The sequence below is a fragment of the Orcinus orca genome, chromosome 13, assembly GCF_937001465.1.
Source record: "Orcinus orca chromosome 13, mOrcOrc1.1, whole genome shotgun sequence".
Lineage (NCBI taxonomy): Eukaryota > Metazoa > Chordata > Mammalia > Artiodactyla > Delphinidae > Orcinus > Orcinus orca.
Window position 1 is genome coordinate 45,916,924 of NC_064571.1, and position 16,132 is coordinate 45,933,055.

At 40.9% G+C, this 16,132-nt stretch overlaps 1 protein-coding gene across 1 annotated transcript in view; it reads right to left on the reverse strand.

The window, feature by feature from the left end:
• The window catches only part of EML6 (EMAP like 6), a 315,760-nt gene that overhangs the window by 49,712 nt on the left and 249,916 nt on the right, over nt 1-16,132 (reverse strand). Inside the window, exons 24-27 of the mRNA XM_033414224.2 lie at nt 15,624-15,712; nt 11,492-11,668; nt 897-1,098; nt 672-798 (exon numbers count right to left, since the gene is read on the reverse strand). Coding sequence (XP_033270115.2) covers nt 672-798; nt 897-1,098; nt 11,492-11,668; nt 15,624-15,712 — 595 coding nt within the window. The remainder of the gene's footprint in view (nt 1-671; nt 799-896; nt 1,099-11,491; nt 11,669-15,623; nt 15,713-16,132) is intronic.

Genomic DNA, 16,132 nt, shown 5'->3' on the forward strand with positions numbered 1-16,132 from the left:
AATCAAGTAATTGTAGTAATTATGAGTTTTTGTTTGTTTTTTAGAAATGCTAAAGTGTTTCATCAATACTTACAGTAGCACATCAGAAAGCACACCAAAATAATACCAGAAACCCTTTCTACACAGAGGATCCACAGCAACAAAATCAAATTGGTTAGGCCTGGAATGGTCAGACACGTCTGAACACATCTAGGCAGGTGAAGACACATAAGAGAAGGCACACCAAGTGATACGGTGTAATGCACAGACTCTGGGCAGAACGGAAGATTATTTCTCACAATCCACAGATATTCCTCCTAGACCTTAGAAGCCTGCCTTCCCCCCACCTCCCCAGTCAGCATGCTCCCCCATCAGCCATCACATTCAGGACAGGTTTGGGCTGCCCTGACATCCTCTCTGGGCAAAGGGAAGCCTGGCCTAACCAAATCTCATGTCTAATCAAGTCATTTTCCATAAACAACTTCTGCAAAGTGTAACCCGCCCTCTCCTCACATTAAAGGCTGTGGGCAGTTTCCCTCAGCTTAAGCCTGTGTGCAGGTTAAGACTCTGTGCATATACATAAATAAAGACTAGCTTAAGTAGCAACTTTTGAGTGCAAAGAAAATGTACTCTGCTTTCAACGAGTTTCTTGTCAAGTGTAATAAATGCAAGCAAACCTGGCAACACCATACCTTTCTTCCACTGAAACTTCTTTCATCTGCTGGTGTGGTTTGGTGCCTTCCATCTCCCTGATGCTCACAGCACAGATCTTGGTGGTGTAATCGACGGCCTTTTCTCTAGCAACGTCACTGTCATAGCCTCGAACAGAAAGACACGGGAAGGGAGCAGAGTTGGTTTGCGGTGGTGCGGGAGCAGGTGTGGAGGAAGGCGTGGCCGGCGCCAGCCACTGGGCTCACCTCCATCCTCCTCCGCGTCAGTGTCTGACTCCTCACTGTCCGCCAGCTTGCTCTCCTGGGTCCCCACAAACTCCCTCGTCCAGATCATCAGGGCCGTGTCGGCACCGCCCACCGTGAGCAGTACAGAGTCGTTGTGCAGCCACCTCACGTTGGTGACGTGGGCACTGTGCCCCACGTACCTCTTGAATCTTGCGTGCTGGCCCTGCAAAGCCGGAAAGTGGCGATGACCCCACTGGGAGTCTCATTATTCCTGTTTCTGCACTATTTCATCCCTGTTACTCTCTAGAGTAGTTTCCACTGGATACAAAGGAAACGATTCATGTAAGTAGTAATTTCCCTATATTTTTCTAGAGTGTAAGCTCCGCGAGGGCAGGGATTAGCTCTCTTTCTTCCCTAGAGCATTTCTTGCCTCGTAGGTCCTCAACAGATAGTCTGTGAGGGAATGAATAAAATGCAAGCTACAGAACCTATTTCTGGAAGGAGCCTAAGAAAGTATAAAAAGCTTGTTTCTGCTCCTCTCAAGTATCAAATGTGCATTCTCCATAGGTCTCTAGTGCAAACTCCTGATGGCAAGTCTGGTTGAAATTAGAGATCAGAAATGTCTCCCTGGTCATCCCCCACAGTGAGTTTTGTACCACAGCCCAGGCTGTGACAGAAGAGCAAGGGCCTTCTTATGATCCTGGGGCAGCAAGTTAAGGTTTAAAACGAACTCAACAGTTTCTGCCACAGACACTGGAAACAATTCCTAACACTGGAAACACTCAAGTAATTGATGTTAAAACAAAGTAAGCTCAAAGAAAAAGGAAAAAACAAACAACATCAACCCCCCTCAAAATAAAGACATGAACTGAAAAATCCAATAAACGAGTTGACATGGCACCTTAAAAAACACCAAAAAAACAAAGTAAGCTCCTTTTTAAACAAACGTAACCAAGTAAACGGGACCCAGTTTATCAGTCACTACTGAAAGCTCTTCAGAGTGGCACCCAGGTCACACCACCCCAGTGGGGAAGGATGAGGGTTGCTCATCCTTCAGCTGCTCACCCCGGTGCAGACCTGACAAGCAGTGAGAAGCCCATGCTGGCACCAGAGACCAGCTTCCATTTTTGACACACGAGCCACAGCCTGGCAAAAACAGCTCCAGCAGGAGCCACTGAGAGAGGCAGAGTTTTTCTAGCCTCTCAGTGACTCCCGGGGAATACCTTATGCAACGTGGGAAGCTGCATGCACTTTCTGAGGTCACGCGAGGGCCACTGGTGTCTCAGATGAAAACTTTATTCAATCATTGACAAGAGGCTTCCAGACGGTTTTGGACGGGCATGCTGGGAAACCTGAAACCAGCCCAGAGGCGTGGCAGGAGACAGAGGCAGGAGAGTGTGTGACTTTGAAATACTCTTGGTCAAGATCTCTGTGTATCTGGCTGACCCCTAGCTGACAGCAGAGTGGAAGTGCCCACCCCTTGGCAGAGTACTAAGTCTAGAAAGATTAGGGGAGCAAGCAGGCAGGCAGCATTTCTAGGAAGCCCTCCGAGCCACTACTTGCTAGAGAATAGGCAGAGCAAAGTAAGGATTTCCAAGGGAAACAACTGTGTGACCATGTGAGATCCAGAAGGCATGGAAACAAAGAGGACGGTCAGAGTGGCTACAGCCACGTGTCCTGCTGGTCTTCCTCCTGGAAGCGGGAACTGACCCATTTTATCAACTACAAATGTAAGCTGGTCTCTTGAGAAGAGGAGAAAGTGAAAGAGCTTGAGAAATGCCTCTCCATACTCCTACGTCTAGACAGGACAGAAGAAACCCAAAAGAAAAATACGAAGTTAAAAATATTCTAAAGTGATCAGAGTTAGGTAGCAGGGCAAAAGAAAGTGCCACACAGGAGAAAGAGAAAGAGGAAAAGGGTCTAAGTCACGGAAGCTGTTTAACAAAGATGATTCAAGATTCTCAGAATAGGAAACAAGATCACTGCTCCACAGAACAATAATGGGAATTCACAGTTACTAGAAGGTTCCAGGAAGCTAGCTGCTCCCCCAGGAGCAGGGTGTTTGGTGGTTCCCTGAGGGCCTATGGACGGAGTCTCCTGGAGACCTGGCACAGCAGGTCAGATGAGCTGTCTTTCTGGGTCATCACGCCAAACTATGCATTTTTGTAACACCCATCAGGACTCACTACCACAACCTTCCTCTTCCATTGGGTCATGAAAGAAAAGAGAATCTAGAATATGTCTCCAGAGTGCTGGTTGTTAACTGCTTTTAGGTGAGAAATTCCTGAGAATCTGATGAAAGCTATGTACCCTTTCCCCACGTTCACAACATTTTACATATAGTTTCTCTGTCTGTAAAATTTTACGTACAAGGTTCTTCTCTGAAGAACCACTCTCTAGAGACTTTGACATTCTGAGAAGGCAACTTAACAACTTGAGGGTGGATTTTTAAAATGTATGGTAATGTAAACTGATACAGCCACTATGGAGAACAGTATGGAGGTTCCTTAAAAAACTAAAAATAGAGCTACCATACGACCCAGCAATCCCACTACTGGGCACATACCCTGAGAAAACCATAATTCAAAAAGAGTCATGTACCACTATGTTCACTGCAGCTCTATTTACAATAGCCAGGACATGGAAGCAACCTAAGTGTCCATCGACAGATGAATGGATCAAGAAGATGTGGCACATATATACAATGGGATATTACTCAGCCATAAAAAGAAACGAAATTGAGTTATTTGTAGTGAGGTGGCTGGACCTAGAGTCTGTCATATAGAGTGAAGTAAGTCAGAAAGAGAGAAACAAATACCGTATGCTAACACATATATATGGAATCTAAAAAAAAAAGAAAAAAATGGTGCTGAAGAACCTAGGGTCAGGATAGGAATAAAGACGTAAAAGTAGAGAATGGACTTGAGGACATGGGGGGTGGGAAGGGTGGGCTGGGACGAAGTGAGAGAGTGGCATGGACATATATACACTACCAAATGTAAAATAGCTAGCTAGTGGGAAGTAGCCGCATAGCACAGGGAGATCAGCTCGGTGCTTTGTGACCACCTAGAGGGGTGGAATAGGGAGGGTGGGAGATGCAAGAAGGAGGAGATATAGGGATATATGTATATGTATAGCTGATCCACTTTGTTATAAAGCAGAGACTAACACACCACTGTAAAGTAATTATACTCCAATAAAGATGTTAAAAAAAAATAAAATAAAAAATGTAAATGACATGGTGGTATCTTAACCTCTCTGATAGAGTGAAGGGGAACAGCATTGGAAAGGAAGGGAGGCTATGGAAAGCAATCGGCTAGCTATACGGATGGAGTTAAAGGACAGCATCAGGTTTTCTGGGATGTGGTTGAAGGTACTGGACAAATGGGTGGGCTCTGACAAAGGAGAGTCTATCTTTTTTTTTTTTTTTCAGTACACGGGCCTCTCACTGCTGTGGCCTCTCCCGTTGTGGAGCACAGGCTCTGGACGCACAGGCTCAGTGGCCATGGCTCACGGGCCCAGCCGCTCCGCGGCATGTGGGATCTTCCCAGACCAGGGCACGAACCCGTGTCCCCTGCATCAGCAGGTAGACTCTCAACCACTGCGCCACCAGGGAAGCCCAAAGGAGAGTCTATCTTACAGATGCTGGAAACAATGTGATTATCAGGGGACTAATACTCACACTGAGATTTTAAACTGTAAAACTGCATATATAAGGACTTACGTTTGTCATGGATTGAAAAATGCCTGGAAGAGAGATCTAGTAACTCATAGGAAAGGAGAACAAGGAAAAGGGTTAAGAAGAAGACATGACATTAGACTCTAACAAATGGAACTTGAATTTTGGACAAAGATCTACATGATGATAATACAGTCTCATAGGCATCACCAAGACTTGGTGACATAGTATTCAGTGCTAGAACACTGCAATGGGATGCTGTCTTAGTCTGGTAGGGCTGCCATAAAAAAAATCCACATGTTGGGTGGCTTAAACAACAGCTATTTATTTCTCATGGTTCTGCAGGCTGGGAAGTTTAATATCAAGGTGCCAGCCAATTTGGCTTCTGGTGTGGGCTCTCCCGCTGGCTTGTGGACCCCTTATATTGAGCACATAGAAAGTTCCTATCTAGCCTTTCCTCGGTGTCAGTGCGCATGGGGAGAGGGAGTGAGCTCATTGGTGTCTCTTCTTATAAGGACACTAATCCTGTTGGATCAGGGTCCCACACTTATGACCTCATTTTACCTTAATTACTTCTGTAAATGCCCTCTCTACATATCCAGTCACACTGGATGTTAGGGCTTCAACATATGAACTTTGGCAGGGATGCAAACATTCAGTCCATAACAGAGGGTGAAGTGTGGCCAACACACACAGAGCATTGGAGGAGTGACTGTACAGCTAGAAATATTCATCAGCCTGGGTCCATGAATTTGGGAGGGAAAGAGTGCCAGGAAAATCAGATGGAAAAAAAAGAAGGAGAGAAGTGATACTATCAAAGTGGTTTATATGGGTTAGTGATTTTCAAATGCTTTTAAATTATGAAATTTTTTCTTCAATCAAATCTTACACAGTAGAACTCAAGAATAAAAAGAGAAACAATCCAATGTGAAATAGTGGACAAAAGATTTGAACAAACACTTCACAAATGACCAATAAGCAAACGAAAAATTGCTTAGCATGATTAGTCATCAGGAAAATGTAAGTTACAAACACAGTAAGATCACACTATCTACTCCTCAGGACAGCTAAATTTTACAAGTCTGACAACACTGAATTATCAACTGGAAATCTCTTACATTTTTGGTGAAAATGTAAAATGATACAATCGTTTTGGAAAAAGATCTGGCAGTTTCTTAAAAAGTTAAACACACATTTTTCCCAATAACCCAGAAATTCCACTCCTATATATTTATTTAAAAGAAAGAAAATATATGTCCATAGAGATTTACCCAAAAATGTTTATAGCAGCTTCATTATAACCAAACATGGGAAAAGCCTGTATTCACCAACAGCTGTGTGGATAAACAAACTTTGCTATATCCACACAATGGAATTCCACTCAGCTAAAAAAGGAAAGGATTATTGTTACACACAACATGAAGAAATCTCAGAAACATTATCTGAGTGAAAGAAGCCAGAAACAAAATGGTTCCTAATTGATCATCCCATTTATATGAAGTTCTGAAACAGGGAAAACTAATCTATGGTAAAAAACATTGGAATCGTTTTTTTCATCTGAGGGTGGAGTGGGGGTGGGGATTGACCCAGAAGTTAGCATGAGGAAACCTCCTGGGGTGATGATAATATGCTATATCTTGAGAGGTGTTTGGATTATACGGGTGTATATGTTTGTCAAGGCTCATCAAAAGGAACCTTAAAATTGGTGCATCTTGGGGCTTCCCTGGTGGCGCAGTGGTTGGGAATCCGCCTGCCGATGCAGGGGACACAGGTTTGTGCCCCAGTCCGGGAGGATCCCACGTCCGGCGGAGCGGCTGGGCCCATGAGCCATGGCCGCTGAGCCTGCGCGTCCGGAGCCTGTGCTCCGCAACGGGAGAGGCCACAACAGTGAGAGGCCCGCGTACCGCAAAAAAAAAAAAAAAAAAATTGGTGTATCTCAACTATACATAAATTTTACTTAAAAAATACTAAAAAGATATTGAACCCTAGGTAATGATATGTAAGTTGAAACAGTTAGGGGTAAGTATCCTGATGTCAACAATTTACTATGAGCCACAGAATCTAAGTGGTGGGTTTCTGGGAGTTCACTGTATCATTCTTTCATCTTACCTGTATGCTTGAAAATTTTCATAACAAAATCTTGGAAAAAATCTTACACAGAAGCTCAATGTACAAAATACAAAAACACAGAGTGACTCTGGTTGGAGCAGGAGTGGGGCCCCAGAGCCCCTACCTTGTTTTCTGCGGTTGTCCCTGAGGAGCCTTCCTGGAGCTCTGGGAGGCGGAAGAACACAGCTTGAAATTACTGCGATAGACAGACAGCCCTCCTGCTCAGGCTGGGGATGTGGATGATGAACTCCCAAGACCAACACTAAATCTAGCTCAGGAGCAAGATGCAGTAGTACCGTGGGGATTTCAGGTATCTAAACACCTGCCCAAACCTGAGTCCACTAAAACCAGGGTATCACTAACTTCTTGACTTGTCCTGCTAGCAGTCTCGATTCAAAAAATGTAGAAATAGTGAGGAATTGCTACACAGAACTGAGTTCTTATCAAATAGGAAGGGCTGATAGGTGACAGTAAAGTGATGAGTCATTGGGAGAAGGCTACCAGATGGCTTTGGGATTAGGGATGGACAATGAAGGGAACACTGGACATAATCATAAGTGTATGTTAGAAAAGGCTACCCAAAATGATAATCTGATGAGATTCTAACAAATGAAGAAGGAAAGAGGAAGGCATCTAAAGAAACCAAAGTGGCTGAAGTGGTAGCTGGAGCAAAAAACCAGGGATGAACACAAAAGTCTTCTACACACGACTTTAGTACCATTTCAAGAAAGCAAAAGTCAAAAACTAAGACAACTGAAAAGGATTTTAAACATGTAAACCCACGCACATATGGTCACCTTATCTTTGATAAAGGAGGCAAGAATATACAATGGAGAAAAGACAGCCTCTTCAATAAGTGGTGCTGGGAAAACTGGACAGCTACATGTGAAAGAATGAAATTAGAACACTTCCTAACACCATACACAAAAATAAACTCAGAATGGATTAAAGACCTAAATGTAATGCCAGACACTATACAACTCTTAGAGGAAAATATAGACAGAACACTCTATGACATAAATCACAGCAAGATCCTTTTTGACCCTCCTCCTAGAGAAATGGAAATAAAAATAAACAAATGGGACCTAAAGAAACTTCAAAGCTTTTGCACAGCAAAGGAAACCATAAACAAGATGAAAAGACAACACTCAGAATGGGAGAAAATATTTGCAAATGAAGCAACTAACAAAGGATTAATCTCCAAAATATATAAGCAGCGCATACAGCTCAATATCAAAAAAACAATCAACCCAATGCAAACATGGGCAGACCTAAATAGACATTTCCCCAAAGAAGATATACAGACTGCCAACAAACACATGAAAGGATGCTCAACATCACTAATCATTAGAGAAATGCAAATCAAAACTACAATGAGGTATCACCTCACACCGGTCAGAATGGCCATCATCAAAAAATCTACGAACAATAAATGCTGGAGAGGGTGGGGAGAAAGGGAACCCTCTTGTACTGTTGGTGGGAATGTAAATTGATACAGCCACTATGGAGAACAGTATGGAGTTTCCTTAAAAAACTAAAAACAGAATTACCATATGACCCAGCAATCCCACTACTGGGCATATACCCTGAGAAAACCATAATTCAAAAAGAGACATGTACCACAATGTTCACTGCAGCTCTATTTACAATAGCCAGGACATGGAAGCAACCTAAGTGTCCATCGACAGATGAATGGATGAAAAAGATGTGGCACATATATACAATGAAATATTACTCAGCCATAAAAAGAAACAAAATTGAGTTATTTGTAGTGAGGTGGATGGACCTAGAGTCTATCATACAGAGTGAAGTAGGTCAGAAAGAGAAAAACAAATACCGTATGCTAACACATATATATGGAATCTAAAAAAAAAAGAAAAAAAGTGGTTCTGATGAATTTAGGGGCAGGACAGGAATAAAGACGCAGACGTAGAGAATGGACTTGAGGACATGGGGAGGGGGAAGGGTAAGCTGGGACGAAGTGAGAGAGTAGCGTTGATATATATACACTACCAAATGTAAAATAGATAGCTAGTGGGAAGCAGCTGCATAGCACAGGGAGATCAGCTCGGTGCTTTGTGACCACCTAGAGGGGTGGGATGGGGGGGAGACGCAAGAGGGAGGGGATATGGGGATATATGTATATGTATAGCTGATTCACTTTGTTATACAGCAGAAACTAACACAACATTGTAAAGCAATTACACTTCAATAAAGATGTTAAAAAATTATTTTAAAAATATAAAGTGAACTATTGGAAATAAAAAAAAAAGGATGTACTTAGGGCTAGAAGAAAAAGAGAGAAAAGTTAGGAATACTTCTTACATCAGATGGTTTAATATGAACAGAAAGCATGTTTAGCATTTAATGATGTCCTCTATTAAAGGGAACGCTCTTCAAACCAGAAAGGGCCAAAGAGAGCTCCTGCTCTTGAGTACAGACACGTTTAAATGTGACCATAGAAATAAGGTCAGTAATAGCTGAGAGTTTAGAAACCAGGAGAGGCGGCATCCAAAAAAATAGGTTCCTGTATCCAAAAGGGAAAACAAGTAGTCTCTGGCAAATACTGATTCATGAGTTGATGCAATCCCTGGAAAATTCTAGGGTGAATTATTACACACAAGGTTGATAAGCACTTGGAAAAGGAAGTAATGATGACTAGGCAGCAACAGGGGTTCACTGTGAACTAACTGCTTATCTTTTATTGGTTGGTGTATTAGGAGAGATTAGGGATACCAGCAACACAATCTGGCTTTCAGCAGGACATCTAAGTTTTAATGATGTCTTGCTGGATTAGAGACAGAAATGTGATCTCCATGAGGACATGGTCAGACAGATTTAAATGTCTGTTACTGATATGTGTACATTAATGAATAGAATGCCAAAATGAATGGGGGCTCTTGGTGGTGGTGGTGTTTAGTTCTTTCTTTTTCTTTCCATGATTTGGAACTCACACTTGTGAAATCAGAGGATGCTGGAAGGGAAAGCAAATATTTTGAAAAGGTATTTCAAAGATGTTGACAGGCTGGAACTAGGAAAAATAAATAAGATATATCTTATTTGGTACAAATACAAAGTTCTGTACTTACTCAGATTTTAGAAAATCAATTGTATAAGTCCAAGATAGGGGATAACCTTAACATTTGGGGGAATAACATCTACGATTCAGTTGTGTGGTATGGCAGCCAAAAGAGTTGATGCCATCTTAAGTTTGTTTTAATGCAAAAATAAAATCAAAACAAGAAGATGAGTCCTACTGTACCCTGAGCTGGTCAGATTGCATCTGAATCACCAAATTTGGTTTTATTTTTTTTATTTTATATTGGAGTATAGTTGATTAACTACATTGTGCTACTTTCAGGTGTACAGCCACTATGGAGGTTCCTTAAGAAATTAAAAATAGAGCTACCATATGATCTAGCAATCCTACTCCTGGGCATATATCCAGAGAAAAACATGGTTTGAAAGGATACATGCACCCCAATATTCATTGCAGTGCTGTTTACAATAGCCAGGACATGGAAGCAACCTAAATGTCCACTGACAGATGAATGGGTAAAGAAGATGTGGCACATGTATACAATGGAATATTATTCAGCCATTAAGAAGAATGAAATACTGCCATTTGCAGCAACCTGGATGGACCTGAATCTGGTTTTAGATGAGACGGTTTAAAATGGAATTGAAATGGGCAAGGGAGATGAAGAGTCACAAACTTCCAGTTACAAAATAAATGAGTCAGGGGGATGAAACGTACAGAGTGGGGAATACAGTCAATAATAATGTAATATCTGAACAAACACAGTGTTTTAGGTCAATTATACTTCAAAACAAACAAACAAGCAAATATACAAACTCATGGAAAAAGAGATCACATTTGTAGTTACCAGAGGTGAGGGGGTGTGTGTGTGGGGATTGGACGAAGGCAGTCAATAGGTACAGACTTCCAGTTATAAGATAAATAAGTACTAGGGACATAATGTACAACATGATGACTACAGCTAACTCTGCTGTATGATATAATGAAAGTCGTTAAGAAAGTAAATCCTAAGAGTTCTCATCACAAGGAAAAAATTTTTTTCTTCTTTTTCTGTTGTTTTGTATCTGTATTAGATGATAGACGTTCACTAAACTTTTCGTGATAATCATTTCATGAGGTGTATACGACAAATCATTATGCTGTAACCTTAAACTTACACAGTGTTATATGTCAGTTATATCTCAATAAAACTGAAAGAAGAAGAAACAGAAAAAATTTGTCAATGGACTTGATAAAATGGATTATGCTTAGAGGGAGGAGGGAGCTAGACACCATGTCACTTGGGAAGTGGCTGAAGGAATTGGAGACGTTTAGACTGGAGAAAAGGCTGTCAGAAGACTGGACTCATTCAACAATGATTCAGAAGGCAGAACTTTGGCTGAAGGAAAAAATTCAGCTCAATATAGAGCAAAGCATTTTAACAATGGAGCAATTAACAAATGAATTGGGCTGCTTTGTGTGGTAGTAAGTTCTTCATCTCTAGAAGTATGCTAGTAAAGACACCAGTCCAAGATGTAGAGAAAAATCTTACTATGCAGTGTGTGAGATGCTGGATTTGATGTCCACTGACGGCCTTTCAAGGAGGAATTCTACTCCACGAGACTCTGACTCAAACTAGTAAACATAATGTCACAAAGCTTTCTATACAGCGTAAATAACCATGATACTGTAGATTACACTACTGATTGCTTATTCCTTCAATATTTAAAAATCCACTTCGATAGAACAGGTAGATTTGGGGTTATTAATGAGACTGAGCAAGTATATATAATAAACATGCAATATTACCTTGACAGGATATGAAAAAAGCTTAACAAAACCAAAATCATCTCCTGTGGCTAAGAGGGAATGGTCTTTGGTGAGACTGGCAGCATTCACATCAGTCACATCACTGTGCACTGGCCAGATGCCCTCACAGGTGGGCCCCAGAACACAGGTCCAAGCGTCCCACTCTATCTTCTCAATCTTGAAAAGAAGGAAGGAAAATTAATATATTTTCGTAAAACCTAGAGATCTTTTTGTTTTATTTAAAAGAAACAAATGAAGGCTGAATAGTTCTAAATTATGACTTTGCCAACACCAGGCATTTGTTGTATGCTGCGGTGCCTAAATTCTCAGCTGCATTTTTAAAGTGGTATATGCATTGTCTCAATAACACTGTAGTCAAACCTCCATATATGTTCCCCTAGATAAAGTGAACATGTTGGAATTATGGACACCTGACAATACCAAAGGTTTTTAGTTCTTACCTAGACATTTATCATTGTATATGCCATAAGCTAGATCAGGGTTTCTCAGCATAAAAATTGACATTTTAGGAGGGATAATTCTTCATTGTCAGGGGCTGTCCTTTTTAGCAGCATCCCTGTCCTCTACCTACTGGATGCCAGTAGCACCACCTCCCCAGGTTGTCCCCAGACATTGTCAAATATCCCTGGGAGAGGGGGCAAATTGATCCCAATTGAGAACCGCTGAGCTAGACTGATCGATGGGGCTGATCATTTAGCAAATTATTTTAAAAAGTCACAGGACATAACTTTTTAAAGGACTGCTTCCTTGGAGGAAAGAGTAATAAGATTCTGCAGTAATAAGATTCTTAATATTCTTTATGCTCTAGAGAGACCATCTTAAAAACTGGAAGAGCTGTTCATATTGTATTGCCACGAATATACATTTTATCCTTTAACACTGTTTTGTCTGAAATTCCCGAACAGAAGATTTACAATTCATGTAGGTTAAATTCTGATAAAATTGAGGATTTTCTTTCCTTTTTAAAAAAAGAAAACAGTAACAGTAACACTTTGTTATTAGACTTTCCTGGGGAATTTGATCTCATTTACTTTCATTCAAGATCTGCTAGTATACCTTAACGTTACAGTTTCTTTACATAAGCACTTTAAAGCACTGTTTAAAAGGGTATAAAAAAATCATTAGAGAACTGTAGCTAAAATTAAAGGCCAGATTGCTCTCTTTGGATCTGGAAACTACTTTCTGGTGCATGATGTTAACGCACCTCGCCTCCATTTCTGTTGTTTTCTGCTTGGTACCACTGCCTAGAAGGGAAATGACAAGATAAAGATGCAGCCAGGATTTTAGTCACAACGTGGGGAGGTGCTATACATATTTTGGCCACTCAAATTTCTCCTCATTTAATATTCTGCGTTTCTTCTGGACACAAGCAGAATTGGAACCAAAAAGCTGCGGTTCACCCAGTGACTTGGGGTACCTGAGGCAGGGTCACAGACTTAGGTGACGAGAAGTGGTTCCCCAACAATTACCTCAGTTTTCTGAGGTGCAAGTGGAATCTCCCCAACTCCTTATGACATCTTCAACTGACCGTCACAGGAAAAGAAGCAGGGAACCTCCCCTCTAGTTCTAGAAATGGGCTTTCTGGCCACTGACTCCCTTACAGATACGAGATTCCATTTCTGACACCTTCCTTGTCCATCCCCAATGCCACCTCTCTGGGTGGCACCTTTCCTGGCCTCATTATATAGGGAGGAATGGGCAGTGAGCTGGCATTGCTCACCCTACAGTCACCCCGACAGAACACCCTTGGCCAGATCTGGACAATGTGCTCTCCAGGGGAAGCATGTCTAACTTGTGGGAAGCTACAGAAATCACATTTAAAATGGAGCATTAGGAGTGATCCCTATAACTATACTCAATATCCTGTGATAAACCATAATGGAAAAGAATATAAAAAAAGTATATATATATATATATATATATATATATATATATAAAACTGAGTCACTTTGCTGTACAGCAGAAATGAACACAACATTGGGAATCAATTATACTTCAATAAAATAAATTGAAAAAAAAAAAAAGAATGATCCCTGTAACTGACAAAACCCAAAAGGGGTAAATAAACTTGTTAAAAACCCTGGACTTTAGAGGGCAGAAGAGTCCTCCAGGGGTGTGTTCCACAGCACCTTGCCCCAGGCAGGTATGTCATTATCATCATCATTTTGCAGAGGAGGTGACTGGAGCCCACAGAGAGGTTAGTCACTTAAATCCCAGCCTGCTTGGCAAGCAGAGGGAAAGTCGAGCTCCAGAGACTTGGGCTGCTAGTATAGAGCCGGCTTATCTGCACTATGCTGCATCAGATGAATATAAATTGGACATTTTAATATTTGGCATAGTTAACAATTTGCTGGGTAGACTTTGTGTTAGTTTCACCATGACTGTTTCTTAAAAAAAAAAAAATCTTCTTTGAAAAGGAGATTTTCAAAATCCTTCATACTTAATTGAAGAGCCTGACAATACTGGTAAGTAAAATGATGAGCTACCTCTTTGGAGCTCTTAGTAATGCCAATACCAGGGTGGCCAGGCTGAGGAGACATTAGCTGGAGGGACTCCCCAACCAACAGCACCAGAGATCAGCCTCTGGAACAATAACTGTACACTGCAGAGGGACAAACTAACTCATCAGAGCCAGAGCCTGGCACTTCAGGAAGACTTAACATAAATTTCCCTTTGGTAGATTTTTTTCTAACATAATAACTGCTCACCTGTCCCAAGTTGGCCTCATCCTCAATGTCCGATTGCATCTTATTTTATCAGTAGAATACTTATTTGGGGCACTAGAACAGGTGAAGTGATGTAAAATGATGCTGCACTGTCTAGGCTGTGAAGTCACACGCAGACCCCTCTAGGCTAGGATCACAGCTCCAAGGTCCTTTTACTTTCCTGGAGCCTTAATTTCCCTGTCTGTAAAATGAGACTGATAAGTATCAGGCGAGGCTGCTGTGAGGACTGGATTATAGGTATATGAAGTGCCCGGCACATTCCACAGATGTTCAGTGAAGGAATGACATAACTTAAAATATCCCTTACTCAAGGCTATTAAAGTTTCCCCATATAAAATAAGTTAAAATGAAGACTGATCAAAGATAAATAAACTGGAGTTGGAGAGTGAGATCAATTGATCCATTAACAGTTTCCACTAATACAATGCCATCACCCATAACAACATGGGTTTCTTATGTACTGCACATATATTTCCTTTAGAAACAATGAAAATATTATGAATGGACATGAGTCCAGATGTCTCTGGGAGTACATTAGAATACCGGGATTGTTTATATTACTGGCTAACTGAAGCTAGAGAGAGGAAGACGCCTGTCCCTCAGTGGCGTACACTTGACCCTTTTTCCTCTAAGGAAGCAATATTTCCTTTTCTTTCATCGAAGGTTACATAGCGAAAAAATGAGAGAGATTGTCTCCTGGGACTAAAAGGATGTCCTTAGTGCTAATCAGGCAATGACTTTTTGGCCATCAGGGTTCACTACATGGAAGCACTGTGCAGGCTGAAAGACAAAAGCAGCGAGCCTTTAGGAAGAGCTTTTAGGAAGGCGTTAGTTCATGGATTCAAAAATTTTATCTAGGCTTTGACTTCAGCAATTAAAAGATGGTGTATGTGGCTAAGAGCACGAGGAAAATATAGAAAAAGGAAACAGTTTGCTACATTAGGATGGTCAGGTTGTGGAATGTTTTGTTTTGAAAAATAATTTCTCTTGTTGTAGAAGGTACTTTTACTATTACAAACAGTAACCATTGAGAAAGCACGTTTCAAAACTTTACGTTCATAAAAAGCTTTGCATAAAATGACAGGACACGTAGAATGGGAAAAGTAATATGTAGCATCCAAATTGTTAGCTCAGTCATTGTCTTCTGGCAGAGAAAAATTAAGCAGAATGCCAACTATGCATTGCTACGTTTGTGGTATAGTAAATCCATATGTCCTCAGAAAGTAGGAAACCAGGCTAAGCAGGCAGATTTAAGAAATGGTCAAGCTTAAAGATACACAAACTATAACTCATATTAGTGAATAATAACTGATAGGTTTTGTTAAAATGCACATACTAAATTTTCATGAAATACTTTTTAAAAAAGCTTTGTGTCTGACTGTTACCTCTGAAGGTCTTATTATATGCCGTTTGCCTCTTGGAGCTTCAAAAAAGAGTTGTTCTTTGGCACCTGAATTTACTTGCAGTAATTTCCCTGTTATGATAGAATAAAGTAGGAAGACAATTAAACTCTGCATTTATCTTTTTGTTATAAAGTGATGAGCATGATTGCAACTATTTTGATTCATTTTAATCAAAGTCTCATAAACTGACTAAATATATGTTGAATGATCCAGAAGTGCATGTAAAGACAATTACATGGCAAGGTACAAACTCTAAAGCTATGATTTTTAAAAATACGAACCTCATAAAATCCGACCTTGAACATCCTTCAAAACTAGAAGAATCAAGCTTGCTGTGTTTTCCTCTGTTGCATTGAAAGTAGCTATTTTTCCAAAGCCTGACAAAATTTTTTTTTTGCTCTTTTCCCCTGTTGCCTCCTAGCACAGAAATGTAGTAAAAGCAAACTGCTTTGGAAAGAATTATGGCACTGGAAGCAAGAACCTCGTAAGCG